At 42.6% G+C, this 27501-nt stretch overlaps 1 protein-coding gene across 1 annotated transcript in view; it reads left to right on the top strand.

The window, feature by feature from the left end:
• The window catches only part of adamts9 (ADAM metallopeptidase with thrombospondin type 1 motif, 9), a 49420-nt gene that overhangs the window by 16584 nt on the left and 5335 nt on the right, over positions 1-27501 (top strand). Inside the window, exons 18-36 of the mRNA XM_008409541.3 lie at positions 307-436; positions 1237-1363; positions 1482-1695; positions 1781-1948; positions 2983-3144; positions 4810-4929; positions 7068-7175; positions 7264-7431; positions 9752-10000; positions 11374-11535; positions 11626-11802; positions 17913-18083; positions 20950-21126; positions 23843-24013; positions 24126-24320; positions 24930-25059; positions 25524-25618; positions 25889-25983; positions 26126-26259. Of these exons, the coding sequence (XP_008407763.1) occupies positions 307-436; positions 1237-1363; positions 1482-1695; positions 1781-1948; positions 2983-3144; positions 4810-4929; positions 7068-7175; positions 7264-7431; positions 9752-10000; positions 11374-11535; positions 11626-11802; positions 17913-18083; positions 20950-21126; positions 23843-24013; positions 24126-24320; positions 24930-25059; positions 25524-25618; positions 25889-25983; positions 26126-26259 (2953 nt within the window). The remainder of the gene's footprint in view (positions 1-306; positions 437-1236; positions 1364-1481; positions 1696-1780; positions 1949-2982; positions 3145-4809; positions 4930-7067; positions 7176-7263; positions 7432-9751; positions 10001-11373; positions 11536-11625; positions 11803-17912; positions 18084-20949; positions 21127-23842; positions 24014-24125; positions 24321-24929; positions 25060-25523; positions 25619-25888; positions 25984-26125; positions 26260-27501) is intronic.

The raw sequence follows: 27501 nt of genomic DNA, 5'->3' as shown, positions 1-27501 counted from the left end.
CCTCTACGCAAAATGTGACGCATTCTGTAGGGAGAATAGCTGAGCGCGCCGTCCTGGTGAAACACAGAGTTGGCGGCATCATGGTGTGAGTTTTTGTTTTTTCTTTCTTTTTAAACAACGTGACGACGACAAATGGTAAACGATATGATAAATGCTCATCCCTACGTTTGTGGCTACAACATGACAGAATGTGGAAGAAAAAAAAAAAGTTCTAGTGCAGCATTAACGCGTTAAACGAGTGAACAATTCGTCGCTTCATTTTCTCTTCTCACCGTGTTGAACTGTACTTCTCTGTGCTCCCTCCAGGTTCTCTCTGTTGGAAACCTTTACAACCCAGATGTCAGTTACTCCTTTAATATCCCCATAGAGGATAAGCCTCAGCAGTTCTTCTGGGACGCTTACGGGCCCTGGCAGGAGTGCAGCCGCCTGTGCCAAGGTGAGGCGGGGGTTGAGGGTTCGGGGGGGGGTGGGGGGGGGGGGGGTGTGGAGGCACATGTGGTTGGCAGGCCTTAGTGTTCGAAAAGTTTGCAGATAAATGCGACGCTCCTAGCAGAGAAAACACGGAAGACGGCGGACCTGGGAGCCTCACAGTCGCAAGACATACAAGAAGAGAACCGCCTTGAAAATGTCGCTTGTGACCGAGTTCATTTTTACACCAAGTGGGCTGTGATATATGACCCTCCCCGACGTGACCGTGGGGTTTTCAGAGTGGTTAGGGTCTGTGGGGGCGGATCGCAGGTAAACTCGAAAAACTTGCTCTCTGCCGCGACGGACTTTGAATCTCTTTCTCTGCTTCTTGACACGACTCTGTCGGGAAGACCGCGCGGCCGGAGCTGGAGGGAAAACCGAGCAGGTTGCACAGCCAGCATGTAATGTCCTCAGCAGGAGCACACTAAGCTCTCATTGCACTGAAACGCAAGACTTGGTGGTTCTCACCTACTGTTTGCAAGCACTTTAGCTTTGAATAGATGGTCCTTGGCATCGACGTATTAAAAACGCTGAATTTAAAAGATGCATGCATTATAAGGAGTCATGGTGGAAGCAGATGCTGACATGTTATCATATTTATGAACAATAAATCTTAGTTTACCTACTTTACATTTATTTGGTCTGGACCCAACACATGAAGCTCCAGTTGAACTTTACCGCAAAGAGAAAAGTTTCTTTAATCAAAGCACTGCATACAAAACCTCTTAAACGATACTTACTCAGTTCTGCTGTTTTGTATCTCAACAGGAGAGCGCAAGCGTAAGATCCTCTGCAGCCGAGAGTCGGACAGGGTGGTGGTGTCGGACCAGCGGTGCCACAGTTCAGCTCGGCCCGCTGCCATCACTGAGCCCTGCAACACTGAATGTGAAGTGAGGTCCGTTTGACCGATTTAAACCGACTTTTCAGTGCCCAAACAGGGCCCGCTCGGTGCGTCTGCTGCGCTTTGTACGGCACTTTTGATGGACCCGTCCTCTCTCTGTCTCTCGTACCAGATGGCACGTGGCTCGTAAGAGCGAGTGCACAGCCCAGTGCGGCGCTGGATATCGCACTCTGGAACTATACTGCGCCAAAATCAGCCAGTCGGATGTCAAGGCCCAGAAAGTCGACGACAGGTACTGCAGCGGGCAACGCAAACCCGACGACAGGGAAGGCTGCCATGGAGACTGTAACCCTGGTGGCGGCTGGGATTACTCACCCTGGTCAGAGGTACGATTCTAGCAGGACGGGAAGGGTTTTGTTGGATTTTGCGTGGCCGTCCCCTCCTGTTGACGGCTGGCTATTTCGATTGCAGTGCTCGAAGAGCTGCGGCGGGGGCACGAGGCTGCGGGGCGCTGTGTGTCGAAAGACATCCGGCGGCGAAGACGACGATGAGAGCAATTGCAGTCAGAGGGATAAACTGACCGTCCAACCCTGCAACGAGTTCCTCTGTCCACAGTGGAAGACTGGTGACTGGTCTGAGGTCAGTTGAGGAATGATCGCATGTTTTTTTTTTTGTTGTTGTTTTTTAATAATTCTAAACATGCATCAGGTAACTTTTACAAAAAATATCGTTTCCTCCATATTTGTTAAAACTGTCACCATGTTGTCAGTTTTATACGAGAAGAATAAGACTGAACTCCTTCTGTGACATGCAAAAGCAGCCCGCTTCCCGATCAACAACAACCAATCAGAGCCAGGAGGATAGTCTTAGTGCTGTCAAACATCCTGGTGTACACGCTGCTTAATAGCAGAGAAACGTACCATTACAGAAAAAAACGGTTTATCCACTATCATTGTGGCCACGCTAACAAGCCCTAGCATTCGTGGCAGGCTGTGTAGCGGGGGAACCAGCTGTTGCGTAGCAGAGAGCAAGGCGTAGGATGTGAGCGGTGCACACACCTGAGTGTTGGACTGGTTCTAGGACTGGTTGTTTCTGAGTGAGTCGTGTATTTATGCCTTTAGTACTGGCAGCACTGGGTGAAAGCATAGGAGCTCAGAGATATTTGTTATATGACGTTGTCATGACATGATGATCATTTCTACAAATGTGTTAAAAACATATTTTTTGTTACGGACTGCAGCTTCTAACTAAAATCTATGCAGACCTATTTGCTTTTCTGCAATTTCAATTCATTCGGACCAAAACCTTAGGACTGATTTGGTTTGTCTCAGTTGCTTTAAATTATCCACTTCCTCCACTGTAAGTGAGTGTTGGGAAAGTGGTGATTGCAGGGTAGAAGCCTGCTTAACCTCTGCTCAGTTTACACATAGTGATGCTTGCAAAACTGTGGGCTGCATTCCAGGATTTTTTTGTTTTTACACGTTGCTGCCAAAACACTTCCACTCCTCTATATACATATGCATAATCACACTTCCTCTGGCCTCTCGCTCCCATGCGACGGCGATTTGCTGTGAAAACGTCTTCATTCAGATCATCGTAAACACGGCAGTTGCAACAACCACAATTAACGTCTTGTGCTGCTTCTGTGTCGCTTTCAACATTTTCCCTTTCAGTGCCTTGTGACGTGTGGGAAAGGCTACAGGCACCGACAGACATGGTGCCAGTTTGGTGAGGACCGCCTGGACGACCGCTTCTGTGGCGCAGCCAAACCCGAATCGGTGCAGGCGTGCCAGCAGCAAGAGTGCGCGTCCTGGCAAGTTGGACCGTGGGGACAGGTGAGTTGTCCCTCTGCATGCTTATTGTGTTTGGTAACACTCAACATGTTTTGTTTCTCTCGAAGATTTGAACAAACGTAAAGCCGGGGTTCCCGTGACTAGAGAGAAATTAGCAGCAGGTAGTGATGATTTAGACATTTTGCCATATTTGCGACCATCTCCACAGAAGCCGGCCTTTTTGGCAGGTTTTTGCTCCAGCGCACAAATGTGCGTGTGTTAACCCAACGCCAAAAGCCGGAGGGAAAACTTCAACGATTAAAAAAGAAAAATCTAAGGATCATCATCATGACGTGAAAAAGAATACCGACGAGTGGAAAACCTACTCCTGACCTTTTTTGCGATAACCAGTTTGGCAGTTTTGGAGACTCCTTTTTCCATGACTGTACATCTACAGAAATTATTTATGCCTAACTGGTTTCAGACCAGTGTTAATCTAAACGACCATAATTCACAGATCTAATTCAGTCTGCTTAATTAGTGGAACGTTACAGGCCAGATTTTTCTGCAGCCGATTTGTGCTCAGGAAGCAGGCGCAGCTGTAGCTCTCTTCAGAGCACAAGCACAGCTACTTTTGCATGACACTTCATTCTGTTCTCATTGTTATTGGTAAATTTAAAGTAAGGCCCCAATGGATGCAGCAAGCCTTGTGATATTGTTCACGTCCTTTAAAGTTTTCTACGTTTTGTCACGTTACCGCCAGCAACCTCCATGTATTTTAATGTGACGCATTAAGCAATCCGGGGCGGAGTGGTCAGAGATGAGAGGAAGATGGGCAAAGTTAAATACAGATGAATCCAGGAATATACCTGTTGGATATAAAACCATTTGAACGAGGCTGTGATTGGGTTCCCGACATCGGCAGCAGACATTAAAGGAAATATTTTACTCTCCACACATAAATGGAACTCGATCGTCTAATTAGGCTCAAAGCAGCGGCTTGTCGACTCAGACGCTCCAGATTAGCTCTTAAACCTCCAAATCAAACAGAGCTGGAATTTCCCAGATGTTGATTCATCAAAGAATGGGAAAACTGCGACGTGTAAGAAGCGCAACGTAAAAATTCCCCCGTAGAATGTGCACTGAAACAGGAAATGTGCTTGTTTTGATATATAGACAATGTAAGCGGGCCAGATCCCCCTGAATGGCCGTGTGATAAAAGCCTCTTCCTGAAACGACGCATGCGGCGCGGTGTCTGTGTGCATTCTCAGTTTGTAAACTGTGCACACAAAACTTAACACCCAAAAAATGCGAAACATTCCTGCGCCTCCCATCAGAGGATGTGCGCATGTTAACGTGCATTTGAAGCGGTTTAATGAAGCGCGGCCAAATGGTAGCTAAAGCCGCCGCCACACAAGTTTGACCCTGTTTCTCTGAAGGCAATGAGCCAGAAGCGAGCGCGGGATTGTACCCTTTGACTTGGCAACAGTGGAAAAAACAGTCGGAGCAACGTATATGAACTCCTTCTGCTCCTCGTCGGCGGGAAAGCCCTCCGTTTGTTAATGTGGAGAGTTATTTATTTTCAGGAGAGATTTTATTGCCTCCTCGGGTAAACCAACTGTTTTGTGCTGGCCTCTCTTTCTCCTTTTCACAGTTGTTAACATTTCCCCTCCATTCCTTTTTTCCCCCTCTCTCTCTCTCTCTGTCTCTCTCTCTCTTTGAACTCAGTGCACTACCTCTTGCGGGCCAGGATACCAGATGCGAGCGGTGAAGTGTGTGGTGGGCTCCTACGGGGCTGTCATGGACGACGCTGAATGTAATGCTGCCACGCGACCCACTGATACGCAGGTGAGAGAGAATGGCATCTCCACGGCGTCCCTTCGTCTCCTCGCTGTGAGACCTGCGGTTTGTCTGCAGATGAAGGAGACGACTGGAGAAAAGCACGCATGTCCGTTCGCACCGACGCAAACGAAAGCGAGCGTTTCTCGTCCTCGACTCTCCATGGCGCATGACAACATGCCAGATAGCGTCTGGCAAGAAATGGTGCCTTTGCAAATATGTCCACTAATATATTCACATTACGTCATGTTGGAGGGCCAAAAAGTCCAGAAATGGTGTAATCTGACCACACCCCCTTTTTACCTTATATTTGCTCTTTCCCCTACCTGGCTTTCAGCAATCTGCCAGAAATGGTCTTCCTGCCACTTCTTAATGAAGGCAGTTCAGTAAAAACCTGTTAATCAAACATCAACAAACTGGATGTGCTGAAGCGAGGAAACGCCTAAAACTAAGGAATAAAAAGATCAGCTTTGCTGTATTTTGTTCAGCCTTCCTGTGATCTGCTGATCGGTTCATAAGACTTCTAGCATCTCGCATGTAATGAAAATGTCAAACTTTGAGTCTTCTTACCTCGGTGAATGTCTGCATTGGAAAAGCGATGTTGTCAGATCCAGGTGGTTTAGGTACGGCGCATCCGAAGATCAAGTTTTACTTTTAGTTTTCGGGGATTTGTTGAGCTCCTAACCAGCCAGACACCAGGCATGATCTTTCAAGCTTAAACTTGATTGTTGTTCCAATTTGTTAGAAATACTAAAACCAAATTCATTTCAAATATATATATATATATATATATAAAAAAACAACATTTTAGATTAAACTTTTTCCCCAGAAAATGACAGACATGAAAGCATTGACGTTAAATTCTTACTGATCTGAAATGCAAGTTATTTACAGTACAAATTGTGTTGGAAATGTTCCGTTTTGATGGATATCTGAACAATAAATGCCCACTGCCTATGAAGGTTTTCCCTACAAGCCACATAGTAAAAAAGCTTTTTTTTTTTTTTTAGGTTTGATGTTTTAAGATACCTTTGATCTGTATTCCAATGTGTCCATTTTGAAGGGGAGAACACTCCCTTGTATTTATCATAATAATGCTAACGCATATACACACACACGCACACACACATGCACACAAAACTAAAGTTACAAAGAAACATACAGTATTTTAAGCTGAATGAGAGGTTTGTTTGGTCAGCGTGGGGCGTAAACCCATTTCAGAGGGCTGATCCTGCAGCGTCAGGATGAGGCCCCCTCTAGTTGCAGCAGTTCTTAATTCCGGTGCCTGGGTCGGCAGAGACCGCTGACCAGTGACCCTGAAGCAGTCGCCTTACCTCGTTGTAATTCTGACCAGCCAGCCATGAAGTGGGCCACCAGGCCGCCATTCCCACCACCGCTCTCTCCGCCCGGCGGGACTCAGGAAAGAAAAAAAGAAAAAGAGAAGCGTTCATAGAAAGAGGGGACTTTTAATACAAGGAGCGAGAGGTGGTGCAAAAGAGTGCGACGCCACGCAAGATTTCAATCTCCTGCGGGGGGATTTGTCAAAGTAAGACGCACACAAGTGTGGCAGGAAGTGTGTGCGGAGCAACCTTTAGCGCTGCTGTGGGGCCTATTTGTTTCTTTTAGGAAGCAGAGTGTGGAATGTGTAGTCTACTCAGAGTCTGTGAGACCTGATTAAGGTCATCATTCCTAGAGACAAGGGGTCAGAGGGCACCAGAGGGCAGGGGCGGCGGGGGAGAAGGCGGAAGGTGAGGGACAAGGGGGTGGATTAGGGGTGGAGCTTCGGACCACGCCAGCATGGGCATTGGAGCCCTAAATACCACTCCACTATGACCTGTTATGACAGGGATCAGGGCTTTATGCTGAGTGGCTTACGGGCACAATCCATAGTTTGAACTGACAGGGCAGACCCTGATAATGTTGTTGTGATAAGGTGGAGGGGGCGGGGGTAAAGGTTGATGGGAACCATACCCACTTTCAAACATGGCGCTGAAGGAACAGAGCCGAACTCGTTAACGGTGGTCCCTTGTCATAAAAGCCTCTCTCTGATATTCCTGGCATTTTGTTTTCAGGGACAAATGTTGTTACAGTACGGCGGTTTTATTAACCGCCCGCATGAATGGGCGAATGTGTCTCGTATTTCACAGGACTGTGAAGTGGCACAGTGTTCTGGCAGTCTCCCTGTTCCCCCGGTAACCAAGGTCCCGTCTCACCAAGGCCACAGGACCCAGTGGAGGTTTGGTTCCTGGACTCAGGTTGGTTCCCCTTTCTCGAACTCCCCATCGCGTCTGTCGGCTTGACGTTTTTCCGTCGTCTTGATGTTCCTCCTCCTCTTCTCGACAGTGTAGCGCCAGCTGTGGCAAAGGCACGCGGATGCGCTACGTGAGTTGCCGCGACAACCAGGGCGGCGTGGCAGAAGAGTCGGCCTGCGCGCACCTGACAAGACCGCCTGCCAGGGAAGTGTGCTCGGTCGTAGCCTGTGGACAGTGGAAAGTGCTGGAATGGACAGCGGTGAGAGAAGCCGCCACTATCTGCAAAAATACCAAGTCTTACCAAGAATTTTTGTTTGGCTTCAAGTGCAAATATGTCATTACTCATGAAATTGACATAAAACTAACTTTTCAGCAGGATATACAACCTTGTCTTAAGTCTATGATGCTTAAATATTGATATTTTAAAAAGCACTATTAGTTTTTTTTCACTCATAACATAGGAAAAATGTCTTGCTGTTAGTGAAAAAATCTGCCAGTCGAACCAGTACTTTTTGCCAATATGACTTCAATAAATCACAGCGTATGCACCACAATGAGTGTGCGACGTGGACTGGAGAAGAGGTGCAAGCAGGGACGGAGTGTTTTAAGTAAGAGGCTTTCGGAGTGAGAAGCAAGTTTCTGGAGCTGATGTGAGAGGCTGCAGCGAGGGGGCTTCGTTCTTGTTTACAGATGTTTCTCATCAGAGGCGTGGCGATACCATGCAGTCAGACTCCAAGTCCGGTCACTGTGCACCGCGCACACAAATGCACCCCCACCGTCCACCCACTCATATCACCGAGCCAAAAATACCCAGCGACCATCTGACAGAAAACGGTTCATCTTGAGGCCAAAGCAGATCTGCCGTTCCATAGATAGTCACGCTCTCACATACACACATATTGTGCACTGGGGCACAAAACACTGTAAAAACCTTCTTTCGTCTCGCCAGAGGACTTCGCACTACATCCTGCATTAGTTCATATGCGACAAAAACACCAGGCGCATTCATGGAAAGCTGTCCTACGGCATGTTATGTCAGGAGAAATATTGTGACATAAATGTATAAACTTTAGTAGATGGCTTTATGTCAGAACTACAAGGTTTCCCCCCGAAAACCTGCCCAGTGGTTGGGCGCTACGGCAGTCATTCATCCAGCGGTCCGTCGTGTTTTTGAGTAAAAAAAAAAAAATTTTTAAGTTGACACGAAATTTTTAAATATTGCTTGATAATTGTGTTATTAAAAGATTGGAAGATTAATACCTGAACACCAACTATAAAGCCATAAAAAATGCAAACATTTTAAAAATAAGCAATGCTTAGCCTGGTGGGGGCACAAGTAAAGCCTGGTGGCCCGCCAGGCTTATAATACACTGGGGGAAACCCTGGACTCTCTTAGAGAGCAGCAGTGTTCCTGGTGAAAGATAGGACCTGTCATTTTTGTTTAACCTGAAACGTACCTTCTTCGGGTTTTTCTTTCGAAAACGGACACAAATTGAGTTTTTCTGAAAATGTGTTGGCTTTTTTGACCGCATGTTTTAAGAGCTGGGTAAAGAATTCACTCTATTCAACTATAAATTCCAAATAATTGAATCCAGATGTTCCATTCACATCCAGGGTCAAACGTGTATAAATATATATTATATTGCATAATTGCTCCGCTCATAATGACAGCACAATGGAGTCTTTTGTTCAAAATTATTTTGGTTGACGCGTTGTTTCTTTTTCTTTTTTACCATTATTCTCCCTGGTTCATGGAGAAGGAACCAGGAAGAATTTTCTGTTCTACTTTTTAACATTTTTTTTATTTTGGACTGTTTTTATGATGTGTCTCCTGAGAGCAGCTGATTAGCATTCCCAAGCCGAACTAATACCTGAACTACGAGTTGAAACGGAGGCTTCCTGGATTCAGAGCAGAAGAAGGAGAGACTTCAATCCATCGCTTCCATTAGTCATGATGGGATGATGGCTCCAAGTCACACGTTTCTCTCTAACCATACGGTCAGACAGCAGCAAATGAGGTCGGTCAGCAGTAGCTGCCAACAGATCATTGTGCCATCTAGGCCATGTATCTATGAAATATCGTCTCTGCTGCCTAAATTTTGAGCCGTCAGCACGCCATGCCGTACAGCGACAGTGTCTTCAGTCAGAGGCTTCCTAGGATACGTTGCAAGACTGCCCACTACTGGAACTCCTTCCTTCCCACAGCGACTCTTTGAAGATACTTGGATGATATATGAGTTACGTTAGCATTTACTTTCCTTTTGGGATAAATAAAGTATTATTAAATTGCATCAGATGCACTGGGGTGTGCTCTACATTAAGTGAGGACAGGAAAGCCATACTGTTTGCAAGCAGCACCGAAAGAAATACAATGCCTCAAGATCCTGAGATTTAGAAGTGGTTGTAATAAGGAGCTGCAGCCATTTGGTTTTTTTTTCTCTCCCAATCATTGAGACAAACGGTGTTTAAACCAGGGATGAGGTCTTTCATGTCCTCCAGATCTTTGATCTCAAACAATGAGTAAATGACGTTTAATCTAAAACGCATCGACTAACACCGCACGCTTGCGTTTTACTCAGTGCTCTGTGACGTGCGGCCAAGGGAAGACGACGAGAGAGGTGTTGTGCGTCAGCTTCAGCGACCAAGAGGTGAATGCGAACGAGTGCGACCCAGACGATCGTCCAGCCACAGAGCAGGACTGCGCCATGTCTCAGTGCCCGTCCCGTCCCAGCGAGTCCCGACCTTTGCCGTCCTCACCGAACACCATCACCAGGAGCAACGTGGCCCGCAGCCCCTCCCACCAGTGGCGGACCGGACCGTGGGGAGCGGTGAGGCGTCTTACATACTTATTTAAAAATTACCAAGTGATCTTGGAAATGTAGTGCCGTCCACAATGTTTTTAAAAGCATAAAAATGTGTATTTCTTTCATTCTTTCAAAAATGTAAGAAAAATCTCATCTTTACCATATTTCTAACATTCCACAATGTGACCCAATAACTTTTTTTTTACTTCACCAATGGTGTCAAATTTTTAATGTTTGTGTTTAAAATTTCAGATCCTTTAAATTAAAAATATTTTAAAGGTAATCAAAGACTTTCAACTGAAATGATTCTTCACATAAAATAATTTCTATGTCCTGATTCGCAAAACCTTATTTCTGCATAAAACTCTGGCGACCAAGAAAGTCCCATACATCCTTTTTTTTCCATTTAAAATTTTAAAACGTTATTAATAGAGAGTGCTGTCCTCCTGGCAAAAGTGGATCAGACAAACTTCTAGCAACATGGCTACCAATATATGTGGCACCAGAAATTAGTAAAAATAATTAATCATTAAAGTGAGATTTTTATCCCATTTTGCATATTATTCTGTATGGATGCATTTATTGCAGTATTTTTCATATATTGTTTTTCTGGGAATATATATTGGATATAAATACCTACTATAAAATTAAAATGGCCACTAAGAAACAATCAACATTCAGAAAACTTTGCCAGTTCTGAAAGTTTGCAGATCCTCCTGCCTTTATCTGACTTTTTTTAAGTGTAGTTTTTGTCAGAATATCTCTTCAAAGATAACTTATAACCTTGAAATAAATGGGGGAAGTGAAGCTGTTTTGGGTGAGTGTTCCTTCCTCTGTTTTGCAGAAAAATAATTTTAACGTAGCACCACTGGTGACGGCAGACCTGAGGTGGTTTTTACTCTGGTTGTTTTGTGTGCTCATGTTATTTGACATTGATTTACTATAACAGGCGATTCTTGTGATTTACCATGTATATAATGATGGGTATTCAACTATATTGCAGAGTTAATTTGCAATTGTTGTAGCTCATTAAATTTTCCCATCGGTTACAGAATTGTACAATGACATGTAGACGACAAGTTGCTGTGTTTTACAGTACAAAACACCACTATAACTTTTGTTGCTACTAGTAATTAGCCCGCTCACTAGCAGATACCAAATTCTACCTGCTGTCGAATTTGGGACCGGCAGCATACTTAATTTGCATTTGATGTTATTCCCTATCCAAGTTTTGACTTCAGAGCTAAATGAAGCACTGCACAAAGATCCAACTTATTCATATTTACCGAATACACAGCAAAAGGTCCAGTAAAGTGGATGATATAATTCATTTCATTGAACATTATTCCTGGTAATACCTTTGACTGAGCGTGGTACCTTTTCTCTGTTGACCACAGTGCTCCAGCACGTGTGCCGGAGGCTTCCAACGGCGAGTCGTTGTGTGCCAGGATGAGAATGGTTACCCCGCCAACAGCTGCGAGGACCGCAATCGACCCACCGAGCAACGATCCTGTGAGTCGGGCCCGTGTCCTCAATGGGTCTACGGCAACTGGGGCGAGGTGAGGCGACGCTTCATATTGCTGAAGCTTAGATAAACTAGAAAATGTGTCGCTCTTGGATTATAAAACCCCGGTTTGTGTTGTCTTTAGTGCACTAAACCTTGTGGCGGCGGGATAAAAACAAGGCTGGTGGTGTGCCAGCGTCCCAACGGAGAGCGCTTCAACGATCTGAGCTGTGAGATCCACGACAAGCCACCGGATCGGGAGCAGTGCAATACTCAGCCATGTCCTTCTAGTCCTCACTGGAGCACAGACCCATGGAGCTCGGTACGCTCATAAAACAACAACAAAAAAGTACTCACAACTTTTAAAATATCCATGTTTGTTTTGGGGGTTTTTTCTCAAACAATAGTCCTAAAGAGGCAGAATGACTGGGGTGCTGCTGCACAGAGATTTTAGGTGTTTTTTTTTGTTTTTATGACTCCATTTCTGAATTCCTCTCTGTCGATTGCTCAGCATTTCTTCCAAAACATTTAGAACGTAACTTCTATTGCACTTAAACGACGAGACATCCTCACATGCAACGTGCCAAAAAAAACCCCCCTGAAACGACATGCTTCGGAGACAGCTGCGACCATATGAACAAGAGAGCATTTTCCACATTACTAAAAACTCTGAGCTTTTAGTTAAAAACATTCAGGATCAATTTGTTTCACAAAGATGGTGCGGTAAAAATATTGGTTTAAAGATAATTTATTTTTGTTTCTTTTTAACTTATGTAAATACTATTAACTTCAATAATTGAAGGACTTTTTTGTATCCATACATTCAGCCAGTCACTGTTCATATGCAAATACCGATGACCGATTTTGTATATCAGGAAAATACCATAGATGCCTATTCTTTATTATCCAAAGAATGGTTCATAATCCTCAAGCATGAGGCGTTACGATACACAGCTGTAAGAGTTATTTAGTGAGTGTTGTCAGCAGGAGCAAACATAGGATATCAAGTGGGTTAAACTCTTTGTGTACTGTTTGTTTCATAAACCTTTTTTTTTTTTTAAATGGCTGTTGGTTTTTAAAAATTCAGTTCGTCTTAAGGCACATGAGGGTTTTTTAGCAAAGTTACTAATCATAACAAGGCACTTTATTTTACAGTTTATGTACATATCTTCTGCTGAGTTGGTTGTTATAAATGGATCTGTTTGTAATGATTCTCAACACCTGCATCTGCAGCAGAGAACAGTCAGAGGCCAACACAGTTTAGAGGATCATGGAGAAGTTCTCATGGGACAATAAGCTTAACAAATACTCAAGAGAACCAAACATTCAAGAGCAAATTTTCATTGTATAAGACAAGTTAAACACAAAGGGCTCTTATTTTCTATTGGTCGGCCAATAATAGATATAGAAAACTGAATCTAGTTTGATTCTTTAATACACATCATTCAAAACGACTTGATCTGGACGTTGATCTGATATTTTAGATCAGATTGGGACATTCCCATTGGCACTGTTTTCTTAACCATTGTTCTTGTTGGCTAGCCATTAATATAAACATGTGATTGATGGCTTATTAAAAAAATGGTGGCAGTATAGCAATGGAATGGCCTCCCTAAACCGAGCAGCTAGCTTAATTTGAATTTCTTAAAATCTGAGAGATGGGCTACACATACCTTCAGCTCCATAGAAAAAAGGCTTCACTTTTTGTAATCTCTAATTTGCACTGTGCATTATCATCTTTGGATTAGATACAGGAAGCTGCTTGTCACAAAAGATTTGTAACCATATATTCTTCCATTTCAACATGCAGTCAGCAGGATAACATTGTGGTTGTTAGATGGGGGGAAAAAAACCACAATGTACACTGAATTTTGTTGCAAGACTAAGTGTAAATAGAGGCAATCTAATGTTTATTTTAAGTACGAGTAAAATTTTCACGCAAATTGCCAAGGCTAGCAATTGAACTTGCCTTAACTTTCTTAATTAGCCTGAGATCTGTTGTGTTGACGTGTGCCTGAACAGATGAGTAGACTCCAGCTGTCTTTCTTTTTTTGGAGCATCGAAAACACCTGAATCGGATGGGTTAGAAAGGAACTAGTGCATGCCACACCTTGAAGCACCCACTGCTAGCTAGTTTTAGAGTTTTAGCTAAAGTGAGTTGTTTGATGGAAACAACCCAGTGACGCTACCGACGTGTTCTCAAAACTGGGTGTAGCTTAGCCTAATTCTCCCATGAGAATTTCACTTTTATCCTCTACACTGGGATTCTTGAGACTACTGTCCACTTCAGTAACATACTGACTGTTCATAACTGCTTCACACAACTAAACTTGAAAAAATGTTGTCCGTTATAAGTTCTCGTCGACTCTGAAGTGCCTAAAATATTCCGCATCAGTGCTTTACAACAAACAACTGCTGTGCAAGGACTGTAAAATAATGTGTCTCACTGAGTTTCTGGAAAATACTAGAAATTATTAGAACCTTTGTATTCCAGTTTTTCTTAGTGTGGCCAATTTTTTATTTTTGAAAGATATTTCCCCTAATATTGCCTGATGCAAGTGTTTTATACATTTTAGTTGATGTTTGCGTTGTACAGTAAGTAGCAGGAAGTTCATAATGTATTATCCTGTGTTACACCTCATAATACCTCACTTGAAATGCGACACGACTCAACTAGCCATCAGACAACAATAGCGTATTCTTCCTTGGTGCTTTTTGCCAAATAAGGGATAAGTTATGGAAATCATCACTTTCTTTTTTTTTTTTTTTTTGCTTTGTTTGGTTCTTCTTGTGGTGCGTTGCTGTTTGATGCTGCCTGTTCTGTAAATTTTTCATTCCAGGTGCGGTTTATCCACTGACAGCTAAATGCAAAGAGTAGTCAGTTTGAATTGTTTCTCAGTTTCGATTGAACATTGGCATGTTGCCATTAATTGTCAGTCAAACATGGTACACGGGTAAACCATTTGGAACGGATTGCTAAATGTTATGCTTCAAAACATGTAATTCCTGTGACCACAGGGGTGGTTGTTGGTGTTTTGTACCCAGAGCTCCTACTGTGAGCCGATCTAATGTGTCTACCTCAGTCTTGGTTATGATTGCTCTCTGTGCACCATCTTTGTCATCCCTGGCACCGGAGCGAACGTGGCTTGCTAAGATTAAGGATTCATAGTTGGGGCTATCCAATGCAGGTGATGGCCCTAAACACAGATCTAAAAGTTTTTTTTTTTTTTTTTTCATATTTCACTTTGATTTTGCTAACTTTCTGTTTTGGAGGGGAACAGCGACGGTCCAGAATCTGTGGTTAGGGACAAACTTTGCTTGCAGCCCACCTGGTTGACTCCTGGCCATAAATGTCTGTACTGACATCCCACTTTATTTTAAGGGCCTGTTAACACAGCTGTGAGTAGTTTTTTTAACAATCATTTGCTAATGAGAACTATTTGTTTCAATGACTCCCATGTGTGATTGCTAAGAGGCAAAAAGTCAACATCTAGGCAGAAATCGCAGTGGATTTTTAATGTTCCCCATTGAATTTTTCCGTCTGTGCAGTTTGGTTTGTAGTCCGGTACTTGGTGCAAATGGCACTACTAAAACCCAAAATTAACAGGCTCTTAAAATAAGTATATTTAATGTCTCTTATTCGCAAATGGCAGTATTAGTCTGTTGCAAATTTATTTTCTGTATATTTATGTAATTACTTGTATTTATTGTTCCTTTATTATCATGCTGTCAGTATTTAATTTTTTTAATGGTTTTTGTTGGATTTCTGTGCATTTCCAGAAAAGGTCATGATTAAAGTGAAGTAGAGGCACTATTCAAGGCGTTTTATTTCATTCTTATTTGAATAAACAATAAATCTCTTGTCATGGACAGTGAGCAACGGTAACTTGAAAGACAAATTGAATTGGAAACGTGGACTAAAGGGATGATATGGGATTGTTAGTGAGGTTTTGGTAAAAGGTAACAAGCAGTTAATGTCCTGCCTGTGGTAAATAACGTTCTTGGCGTCGTCATGTAGTGTAAATCCAGATTAGTTGGTGTAGAAAGCTGAAGCTAGAGGATAATCAGAGAGGTGCCAAGAATAAAGTGCACTTTTACTTTCTTAAAATAAATCCAGTCTCCAAAATGTCAAGTTTGTGCACTAACAGTTTGATGATATTAAACCTGTTGTCACGTTTGCATTGGGCAAATAATTACACAAATTATTATTAAACAGCCCATCACCAATGGTCTTCCTGTGTGAAGCAACACAGAATTACCAGTTACAGAAATTTAATAGAAAACTGATAGTGTTGAAATCAGTAAACCAACATTAATTTAAACTGCTTTTTCTTTTAGCACCTGTAAAGACTATAAATGAGCAATTCTCAGTATGTCTCACCCCGGAAAATCACCCCACTTTATCTACTTTTCCTGTAAAAATAGTAACTGACTATTGTGTAACTAAAGTGCTCAATGCAAACTTTTTGATGGATTAAGCGTCAAATAGTATTTAGATACACCACTTTTATGTTTGAAGTTCACTTAAACCCTTCTTGGATTAGCCATTTGCTTCTCCCTCCAGCTTCAGTTAATCTGGATTTATACCGCAGTTGAGTAGAGCAAATAATTTATTAACTGCCTACAACTTTTTAACAGAATTTCACCTCAAAAGTCCTGAATTATTTCTTTTGAGCTGTACGTCTAGAATGAAATTATGTTGACTTACCTCAAACTTTGCTTTGTTGTCATGAAACAAAATTTCCCCAGATCAAAACTAAACTAAAAAAATAGAAGCCAAAATTCTGCAAAGCAGTGAAAGGGAACATTCATAAATGGCTGAACTTTTTTTTCCCCAAATCTTGATGCTCTCGTTTTTTTCTTCTTCACATTAACATCTTCATCAGATGTTGAAAACCACTTCCATCCAGATGAATCTCTGCTCTGCTTTATCACATTTCCAAACTCTTTCTCAGTCACTCAAAGGGCCGCACCGACGCTTTTTCTATGATGCATTGTGGCGCAAGCGTGGCTTTGAACTCGCTAGGCCTCATTATTCTGGTCTGCTGTGTGCTGGTGACTCAGACCTCAGTGCAAGCCTGTGAAAGTCACTGGAACAAGGGCCGTGTCAAAGGTCACCGTTGACTTGACTTCGGTGCCCTTCTTAGATCATTGTTCTTTCATCATATGCATAAGTCTGCTAATTTAGCAAGAGATTTAGAATTATTGTTGCCGGATCCTAGTTGATACAAGTTTTCTGAATAGAAATATGAAAGACAAGAATATAGCAGGTTGTTACCCAGCTGGAGAACAGAAGCCTAATGAACTGGTTCAATTTGCACAATTGCAGAAAAGGACAAAAAAAAAAAAAAAGTGAAAGGAGTGACGTCACATCTGAACAGAGCCCCAGCCTCGGTGGTATGAAGTGGGCTGTAAATAACTTGATGAGCTAAATTTTTTCTAAACCCCCTAGTCCCTCTTTTTTTTCTGTTAAATTATGTCTGAACGGATAAATTTCACGTCTTGACATTGATTGAAATGTCTGCTGCTAAGTTTAAAACTGGAACCTTCTGCACGGCCGTTTGCTAAAAGTTGTCACACACATAAAAAAAGACGTAAGCCACACAGTCAAAAACATTTTTATTAAAGTTGAAGCACATCTTTAAAACAATCTACTTATTGCACATGTTGTCTTTATTCAATGATAAAATAACTGATTGTTTTATCAGTCGAATGATTCAACAGTCTACCAATAAAGTTGCACTAAATTTGAACAAACATAGCACAATACAAGTACTTTTTTTATCTTCAGAGGACAAAAAAAGCTATGAGTTTCAATGTTGGGTTTTTTTACCCCCTCAAAATCGTCCTACCTTTCCTCCTCCTCCTTCAACGAGGTGAGAGGTTGTGGCTAGTTCCCCGTCCAGTACGGTCCAGTCTGGACATAGCTGCACGCTGAGCTGTGCACCCGTTCAACCCTGAGCCTGTCGCTTTTTATCCATCCGCAATGTGAAACGCCCCCTTTCAGGTTTTCCGAGCACAGTCGATCCCAGCTCCAATCCCTCCTGTAACCCTACTGTGTGTGTGTGTGTGTGTGTGTGTGCGTGTGCGCGTGCGCACGTGCCTGCCTGTCACACAGAGTTAGACCTTAAATAATTCTGTGAACCCGGACGTGAAAAAACTGCTACCGGGTGAACCGGGCACGTGTCGGCACTGGACTGGACTTTCCTTTTTATTTGTTTTCCCCCCCCCTTAATCTATATATATATATATATATATATATATATATATATATATATATATATATATATATATATATTTTTTTTTTTTTTTTTAAAGCTACCCTATTTATTCTGTTGATCCTGAGATCTCCAATAGTTTGGTGTTTATTATTGGGTTAAACACAAAGAATAACTTCTGATTTCCATTGCTCTCCTCCTCCATCTGCTGCAGTGCTCGGCCTCCTGCGGAAGAGGTGTGAAATCCCGCAAGGTGAGCTGCGTGACCGGGTCCGGCCGCTATGTCCTGGACGAAAACTGTCGCCACTCGTCCCCCAAACCCAGCAGGCAGAGGCGATGCCGAGGCGGAAGGTGCCCCAAGTGGAAGACCAGCGGCTGGGGAGAGGTACGGAGCCCGTCTCTGTTTGGTTCTCACGCTGCCAGACACGTCAGCCCCTCCTCGTTCCCCTCTGCTCTTTTACACTTTTAATGCTTACCAGCTTCTTTGCAACTCCATCTGCATGTGTGTGAAACATGTGCAGCGCAACCTGACAGCGTTTAAACACAACCACTAACTAGGACAGGGTGCCTTGGCAGATCACAGCGTGGTGGGCCGAAATCGGAGGCAAACGGAGGGATTGAAGACCAAGGCTGTGACACTTTAGCGCAGACAGTTGAACAGCTAGAGGGAAGTGCAGGCTCTTTGATCTCGAGTCCAGCCAAAGGAGATCTACCCTTCTCTGTATTTTCTCTTCCTCTGCCCCTCACCTTCCTTTCCTCTGTCCCTTTTATCCTCTGCCTCACTGTAAGCCTCTGCCTCCGCAATGGAAACCACATGTCGTGTTTTTACTTCAGCGTTTCTACAAGAGGCCGTTGTCTCACGTCACGTTCCCAGACAAACTAACAGATTGCACCTGGGCGTCTGCATTGTGCTTGTTCCATCTCTCTCCCTCTCTTTTTTTCTTTTTCCCCCGCCCATTTTCCTCCTTCCTCCCCATCTCCCTCTGAATTCCCTCCATCGCTCAAGGCGGTGACACACAAGTGCTGTGCACACGTCAAGAGAGGATGTGCTTCTCCTCAAAACAGCTGTGGAGCAGCACGCATGCCCGGAGTAAATGGGAGCAATCAAAGCGCTGGAAGGCGAATGCAGTGTCTTGCAAAAAGTATTTGCACCAACCTTTTTGATCTTTTGACATGTCCTAAACACAAAGTTCAAGAGATTTTGCTGGGATTACATGTGACAGACCAACACAAAGTGTAGCATGTCATTTTGAAAAGGAAGGAAAATTGTACTTCTTTTTATTTATTTTTTGCAAAACATTCAACCCCTTCACTCTTTAACCCTAAAAAAAAAAGAAAAAAAAAAGTAAAACATTGTAACAAGTAAACCGTTATTTTGCCCATCTGTGTGTAATTTAATCCAAATCTCTGAGACAAAGCCCCGGAAGTTTGTTAGGGAAGATTAGAGAAGAGCATCATGGAGACTGAGGGAACACAGCATGCAGGTCAAGGGACATGGGGGAAGTTGTAAGGAGGTTTTAAGAAATTTAAGCTTATAAAACAATATCCCAAGTTTTGAACATTTCACAGAGCTTCATCTAGAACCAGTAGGAATTTGTGAAACTAATTAGAGTTGATATGAAGATAGATGGAGCTACGTATATTAAAATCTTGAATGAAAACCTGTTGGAAGCTTCAAAAGACTTTAAAGTAGCTAGTGCAAAGGTTAGAGCGACGACCCTGAACACACAACCAGAACCACAACTGGAATAGTTTAGTTCAGAGCATTTTCCAGTATCAGAATGCCACAAAACCCAACTAAGAATCTGTGGAAATACCTGAATATTGATGTTTACAGACACAGCTAAGTCCAGCAAAAACTGGTTCTACACACTGAATAAGACGGAGTGAAAAGAAAGGCACACCAAACCTTTCAGGTATTTTGTAAAAAGAATTGAAATAAAATAATTTGAAGTTTGAAATTTTAAAGTGGGGTATTATGTAAAATCGACTTTTTGTGCTTTACATCAAGCTACAAAGGAGTGTTGCTTTTGATTCTTTCATGCATGTTTTAGAAAACCTTGAATACCTTACGGCAGCCATTCAGGGGTGCCTAAACGCTTGCTCTCACCAATCCCCGCCTATTTCCACAAGCTCCGCCTTGGCGCTGCAGTCTCCAGCCGAGCTTTCGCCTCAAAGAGTACCACTCCTCCCGCAGGCCTCTCTCACTCAGCAGCAGCAATTACCAAACGCCTGGTGGAACGGCGTCATACTAACTACTTCTAAGTCCAATGATTGTAAATGGAATAACAAAGGAGCGTTGCTGTGACGGCCTAAAGGTGGAGTGTTGGAAAGAGCAGGAGCTTCTTAGGGCAAGAGGCAAATTTCAAGTCAAATTTCCTTTAAGTTTTGTTTGATATATACAGCATTTTTATGACAACTAAAGGTTACATAGCTACTTTATTTTGCTATAGAATGGCATTATGCGCCTGGAAAATACCCAACACTACCACTTTTAATATGACTTGTGAGACACTACATGTCAATACATGTAGTAATGATTGTAGGCCAAAATCTGCATGTTCATGCGTATGAACATTCATGTGTATGAAGGTGTACACATGAATGTGACAGGGGCTCTAGTGTAAAGTGCTCCAAGTGGTCTGGTCAGTATGACAAGAAAGGTGCTTTAAAAATTCACTCCATTTAGTATTAATATCTGTGGAAAATGGTGCCAAGAGAAATGTGTGTTACTCTCCATAAACGAGCTTTATAGCTGGAAAAAAATAACATGTTTAAATACAGATGACCCCATTATTTATCTCTGTTAGAATGTATGTAAATTATATCTATTATGAGCTCACCACACTAGACAGAGTAAAAATTAAGTCTTTTTACAGAAATGGCACAATATGATTAAGTTAATAACAAAAAAATTCAAAGAACCCATACAACATTTAATTACAAGATACACAATTATATGGCTAAAAAGCTAAACCTGTCAAAAGTGTAATAAAGTTGCATTTAAATACTGATGTAAAGGGTTCATCTTAAAAGATTACCATTTTCTTTTTCAAAATGCAGAAACAATGATATTCGGAAAAGAGTTACGCATTCAACATTAATATTTAAAACAAACCAGAGCTAGCTTAAAAAAACAAACTCAAGAGGATTTGTTTGTCGCCGTAGCTACCGAGTTAAATTGAACCCCATTGTTCCTACAGTTAATGAAATACTTCTAGTGGCTTAGGTTTTACCTCTCCTGCTTTCAGTGTTCAGCCTCATGCGGTGACGGAGTTCAGCGGAGGGAGGTTTTCTGCCAGGTCGGAGACCGCCGTAGCCCCGCGGAGACCGGCTGTGCCCAGCGCTCCCGTCCGCCGTCCAGCCAGAGCTGCCGCGTCGCAGACTGTCCCGCTCGCTATCGCTGGAGAGAAGGGGACTGGCAGGCGGTAAGTCGGAGCGAATGCCTGCAGGTTTTAAACAATCCAGTCTGTGAGTCAAAACATGCAGCGTGACCGCGCTGCCTTACCTGGCACTGGATGAATGTACTGAAGTTGAGTCGCTGCTCCCGTCGGAGGCTCCACTGTGTTGTCAGAAGGCCAGAGAGAGAAAGACGAGAGGGGAGGGCAGAGGCAGCGAAGCCTCTAGTGTGACTGGGTTTTTTTTCTCTTCTTCTTCCTCTCAAAAAAAAAAAAAAGACAGAACACCGAGCCCCAAAATATATTGGGGGGAAAACATTTAATCTTTCCAAAGTTTAGAAATATGTCACAAAGCTAAAAAGCTAGTTGGAAGAGGTTGGAAGTTGGAGTGATACGGGCTGCGAGTGGGGTCAGTATTAAAAACATTTATTTTACAGAATCGCAGGTGAATGGATGTCGGCATTGCTTCAACATAGCATTATTCAAGTTGAAGCAAAAAGTACCCACTTTAAAAATCACTTTTGTACAAGTAAAACAGTATTTGATGAAATCAATTGTTTGATTATAAGAGCTGATTTATTTTTCTAATTTACTTGCTTACTTTTAAATATCATAAATGACCTACGTTTGACATTTGGGTCTAGGAAACATACATTTCCAAACCTCACCTTTTTTGTTACAACATTAAACTTTTGAAATAAATGACCTGCATTAGGCAACTCAAATTTTAACAATGCAAACTACTTTAATTCTCAAGACATACTCTATATATTTACTTGGCCTTAAAACGGCACAGTTGGCTCATCCAACCGTCTGTCCATCCTTCCTATCTTCCTTCCTTTTTTCCTTTGTACCTATTTCCAGTAGGTGTTGGGTAAAAGTCGGGGTATAAATGGAGAAGATTGGGTTATTTTTTTATAGACTTCTCCCTTTAGGTAGAATCAAGAAGGTGGGACCAACTTAAAAGTGACTGAGGTAAATTGGCAATTAATGGTTAAAACTGATTTAGCACAAACACAAAAAGCAGAAATGATTAAAACACATAGCAGTCAGTCATAACTAACACATGTGAACTGGAACCAGCATCAAAGTACAACACAAAAGGAAAAACACCTGAGTTTTCTCTGACTATTTGAAGCATAAGTTAGTGCAGGACTGGCCCTCCCCCACATGTTGCTGCACATTGCCAGTCGACTGGTTGAAGGAAAGCTGCAGAAAGAAACATCAGTTTTATATTTTAAATAATGGAAAGCCATTTGAATTCTGCTATTTTAAGCCCACTGAATTTACTTAAAAAGCAGACTCTTGGTATACAAAATACAGTTATAAAGCTCTGTGAGAATTCAAAAGTTCTTCGGGAAGAACCCCTGCTGGTTTTGGGTCTCCAAGCAGAGCCTTATTTCGGTTATGCCTCAGACTGCTTCAGTTTTCCCACAGCTCTTCCTCTTCTTCAGTACTTTCATGCAAGTTGTTCCCTTTAAAATGTCTGATATTAAAAGTGCAATTAGTTTGAAGAGTTGAAAAACACTTTTTTTCCCCCTCAGCTAAACTCACTTTCTGTACGCTGAAAGGCTTTGGTCGTTTCGAAAGGAAAGTTCAGATGGAGTTTCTTCCTCGTCAAGTTCACTTGATGTCGGATTTGGATCACGAAGCAGCATGAACTGCGTTTCTGAAAACAGAGCTTAATTAGCAATGAGAGGAGTGTGCAAGTCCCAGCCTTTTGGTCCCAATTAATCCCCGAATTCCTGAAATTTGGCAGCCGAGCCTTCAAGGACCAGTATAAGTTTTATTCCTTCCTCTTTAAATCTGATTTTGTCCCCATAGATGGAAGCTTTGTGACAAATTGACGTAATGCGTGCATGTCTTGGTGATAGTTGTACTTCGACGCTCTGACACCGTAATGCCTGTCAACACAACTAAGCACAGCTCTTCTAGTTGTCAGGGTTCAACATTACTGGAGTGACGAGGAGTGGCTGCAGCAGGATGTAGCCATGGCGATGCTTCTGACGCAGCTGGAACCTTTCAAGTAGATGGCTGTTATAGACTGAAATGTCACAATATTTGACGTTTCTCTTCAGCCTGGATACATTTTTACTCCAGGCTTTCAACCAGCTTCCATATTCTGATAAATCGTCATATTTTCGTATTTTGATGGTTATGTGTTTTTATCCTGCCTTCCTTGAAGCAATGTACAGTTTTTCCTCCAGCTTGCTTTTTGTGCTTTGGCAATTGAGACACAAGTTAGAATGTAGTAAATAATAAATGCTGATGCTTGCCAACTGTAGTTTTAAAGCTGCATTGCCTTAATTAGAGTAATGGGTGGCATTCCTCTAGTTTCCACATCAAGTTTTTTTTCACCCCTCTGGGCTATTTCCAAACAGTCCCGATTTGTCTTGGTTGTAAATGGGGGGGGCAGAGTGTAGGATTTTTCTTTTGGCCAGTTGCCTGGAAGTGTGCAGCAACAAGTGGGGGAGTCAAAGTGGTGTTCTATGTACCATACAATAAGAAGAAATTCAGAAAAATATTCTTAATGGACGCTTCCTCTTTGGTCTCTTGAAAAAGAGATTGCCCTCTTCTCTGATCGTTTGCTTTGACGTTTTCCTTCTGTTTGTTCTGTGTGATAAAAGCACAAACTAATTCATCTTGCTCCTTCCTTCTTACCCTCCACTATACTTTCTCTTGCTCCACCAATAGTGGAACAATCCCGATGTTACGCCGCATCTTTTCCATCCCGTTTCCTCAACAGTGCAGTAAGTCCTGCGGATCGGGCCATCGAAGGAGAGCGTTGCAATGCGTTGATTACAACCATCACGAGGTCCATGAAATGTACTGCGTGAACCAGATCAGACCGCCGGACATTGAGAGCTGCAACACACAGGCTTGCGAGTTAATCTGGATCACTGGGGAATGGACAGAGGTGAGCCGATGTGTCTCTGTCCTAGTTCGCTCTCGATTTTCCAACTCCGACTTTTAAGTTCATCGAGAAATGCTGCCCTTCCTTCATGCCGGTGGTTTTCTCTCTCCTCCAGTGCTCGGTGAGCTGTGGTCAGGGCTACCGTCAGCGTCTTGTCTCATGCAGCGAGGTGCACGTGGAAAATGACAACTACGAGTACGGCCATCAGTCTTTGTCCAATTGCCCTGGAACACCCCCCGAGAGCTACATGCCCTGTCATCTGGGCACATGTCCACCTCCACAGGAGTGGAGGGCTGGAGTCTGGGGACCGGTGAGCTAGGCTGTCCAGCCAAATATTGTGTCGTCATTAAAAAGAACGAGTGAAACGTGATTAATGTAATTTACGCAAGCAGTGGGCTTAAATGAAAGTCTGCTTTTGTGTCGATACCAACCTGGAATCATTTAAAACTTTACGACGTAACAAGACATTATGCCACTATTACTTCTCAAGACAGGAGTGATGCATTCACAGTATACACAAAAACTATTATGATGAAATAATTTGATATGAGTGAATAATTTGTAGTAAAATTAAATAGGATTAAAAAAAAATTCCTGTACAATGTCTGAAATTTCCCCAGAATCTAATGAACAGGAATAGCCCTGTTTGGGTCTATCTGAGCTATCATTATCATTATCCTAAAGAGATTTGAAGATTACTACATTTTTAACAGACAATAAATAACCTATAGAGCTTATCTGAATATACTTAGTTAATATCTGATGGGTTTCTTCTTGTAAAAAGGCCTAAAATTGAATGTTTCCAACACACTGTTGTAGAAGCTACACTGCTAGCTTGAAAACCAGATGCTTAACAGAATGAATTACACCAAATTGAAGTGACTTTTACGTTGTTGTGGTTGTCTTCTCTCTTATTCAGTGCTCGGTAAGCTGTGGGGACGGTGTGGCAGAGAGGACAGTGCAGTGTGTGTCGGCAGACGGACGAGAAAGCAACAAGTGTTCTCCAAACGAAGAGCCTGACAGCAGAAAAGTCTGCAGTAATCCAAGCTGTGAGTGCTGCTAAGTGGCCTGAATGCTGTCACTATGCTTATAGGTGAAAAGGTAGAGATGCGCCAATCAATGTCTGAGTTAAATATGATGTACTATGGGTATCTGTTTTTTGAGTTGAACAACAGCTGAATCATGCTAAAAAAAATAAAAAAAACACCAGTTCTGGTCAAAAGTAGATTTCTCAATGCATCTCTAGTTATAGGATCAGATCAAATCCAATCCTTGCCAAATCGAGAGTGTTTGCAGCTCAGTGTGAATCATTCATTTCAGAAAACTTTGGGTGAAGCAGTCTGCATCCGACTTTAAATTTTAAAGATTCATTGTTCCGTGTATTGACTCTTCACCCTTAGTTTAGCTTAGTTAGATAGGGTTCACTGGTAGACATGACTTAGCCAAATGTGTGTTCTTGAATAAATAGCATTCTGTTGAGTACTTACTTAGTTTTCTTTCTCTTGTCTCCAAGGCAATTTGCCTTCGAGCTGTCTTGACATCCAGAGCACAAGCGGCCCTATTCCAGACAGCGAACACTTTCTCAGCGTTCAAGGAAAAGCTCTCAAGGTAAGACACTTTAATCTCCTGAGTACAGAAAGAATCTGTTGTTTTTCTTCTGTGAAACAGACACATTGAGAAGCTTTATATTTTGAAATGAGTGAAGCTCCACAGGCATCTATTCGATTGTACGTGTGGAGTTGACCTTAATTTGCCCATTGTACTTTTCTATCACCTCCTTATCCTTCTAAAACCTCATCGCCCTTTTCCTCCTGTTTACCTTCTCTTCCCTGACCTTTATCTCGACTCTCGCTCCTCCTGTGTCTGTCTTGCCCTCAGGTCTATTGTGCAGGAATGCAGACGGAGACTCCACAGGAGTACATCACCTTGACAACTGGAGAAGAGGAGAATTTTTCCGAGATCTTTGGCTTCAGGTGAACTTCCAGCAGGACAACAAGGAGAGCCGTCGGGGTTTATTACAAAAATCTGGCTGACTTCTGGCGGCTTTCTCCTAAAATGAGGAAATTCCACGGACATGTTAGCCGAAGCTGAGGTTTTACTTCTGTACTTCTCCAGGCTCAACGACCCTACTCAGTGTCCTGCCAACGGCTCCAGAAGAGAAGACTGCGACTGCCGGAGGGACTACACCGCCGCAGGCATGACCACCTTCTCTAAAGTGCGCTTGGACCTGAGACGGATGAACGTCATCAGTGAGTGGCCCACGCACCCAGAGCTAATGTTTACTCTACGTTACACTCAAATGAGGACTGTCTTTTCCTTTTAATTATGTCAAGCTTCATGAGGGTTAATGGGATCAAGATGTCTGCAGTTTAAACAACAGACATTAGCAAGGCTTACATAAAACTGCTGTGGCATGGCTGAATCACACTGACACTGCCAAGAAGACTGGTCTTATTGAGAACTTCTATGCCTTTCAAAAGTGTTCATATGATATTTCTATAGATGTGCCGATCAGGTTTTTTCCTGCCAATTCCGATCACCGATACCACAGGCATTGTGCAAATTGTACTGCTATCGGTAATACTATCTTTAACAGACTGAAAACATATGAAGGCTCTGAAGAGGCTAAATAATGTAAAGAGTCAAAATAAAACCTCTCAACATTGCCAAAAGATTCAAGTATAAAACTTAACATTCAAAGACAAATACAGGTTCCATTACAATAAACAATCCTGAGTTACTGAATGAAAACTTCCTGATAGCATGGCGGCTAGCTGATTACTGCTAGTTCTTATTGCTCTTTCTGACTGAGCAGAGTAATTATGCAGAGCAGGGAGGAGATCGATTCTTTTTTCAGAGATTATCTGTTTCATGTTAGGACAGCGCAAGTTTCAATACGTAAAATGTATTTTTTAAGTTAGATTCTGCAGCTTTAAGCAGAGGTTCGGTGTGAGAGTCACTACCAGGTGGAGCAGAAGCGGCACTCCGTCTTTGAAATATTACTACCTGTAGCGTGTAGCAGCGGTTCAACAGCGAGAACAGAACCAGCGTCTTACATCGCAGCTCGAAGACTTAAATAATTTTGCGGGTTATTTGTTTAGCTTTGTGACCGTCATGCTAATCCAGGTGAGTGGTTGTAGCTGTGCGCTGCTTTACCTGCTATCTGATCGTCTTTTTTACTGCAGTGAGCCTTGATGTGGCCAAACTCCGTCAAGTATGGCATTGTTTTATGCCATATTAGATTTGTTGTGCTGATGCATTTTGACCTGCTTCACCCCGAATGCTTTTTCCGCCGCAACACGCAAACGTCCCCATTCACTCAGTGCGATATAGTTCCACACCACATCGCTTAGGCTTTGTTGCTGCGCGTTTGCGCAGTGTGAAGGAAAGAGACCAGCTGCACAGGCAGGCTGAGAAATGAGATGCAGGTGATCGGTTTGTGTGATCGGCAACAAGAGACCGTGATCGGCGATCACCGATCATACACTTTT

The sequence above is a fragment of the Poecilia reticulata genome, chromosome 5, assembly GCF_904066995.2.
Source record: "Poecilia reticulata chromosome 5, P_reticulata-male-v2, whole genome shotgun sequence".
NCBI lineage: Eukaryota > Metazoa > Chordata > Actinopteri > Cyprinodontiformes > Poeciliidae > Poecilia > Poecilia reticulata.
This window is presented reverse-complemented; position numbering and strand designations above follow the sequence as displayed.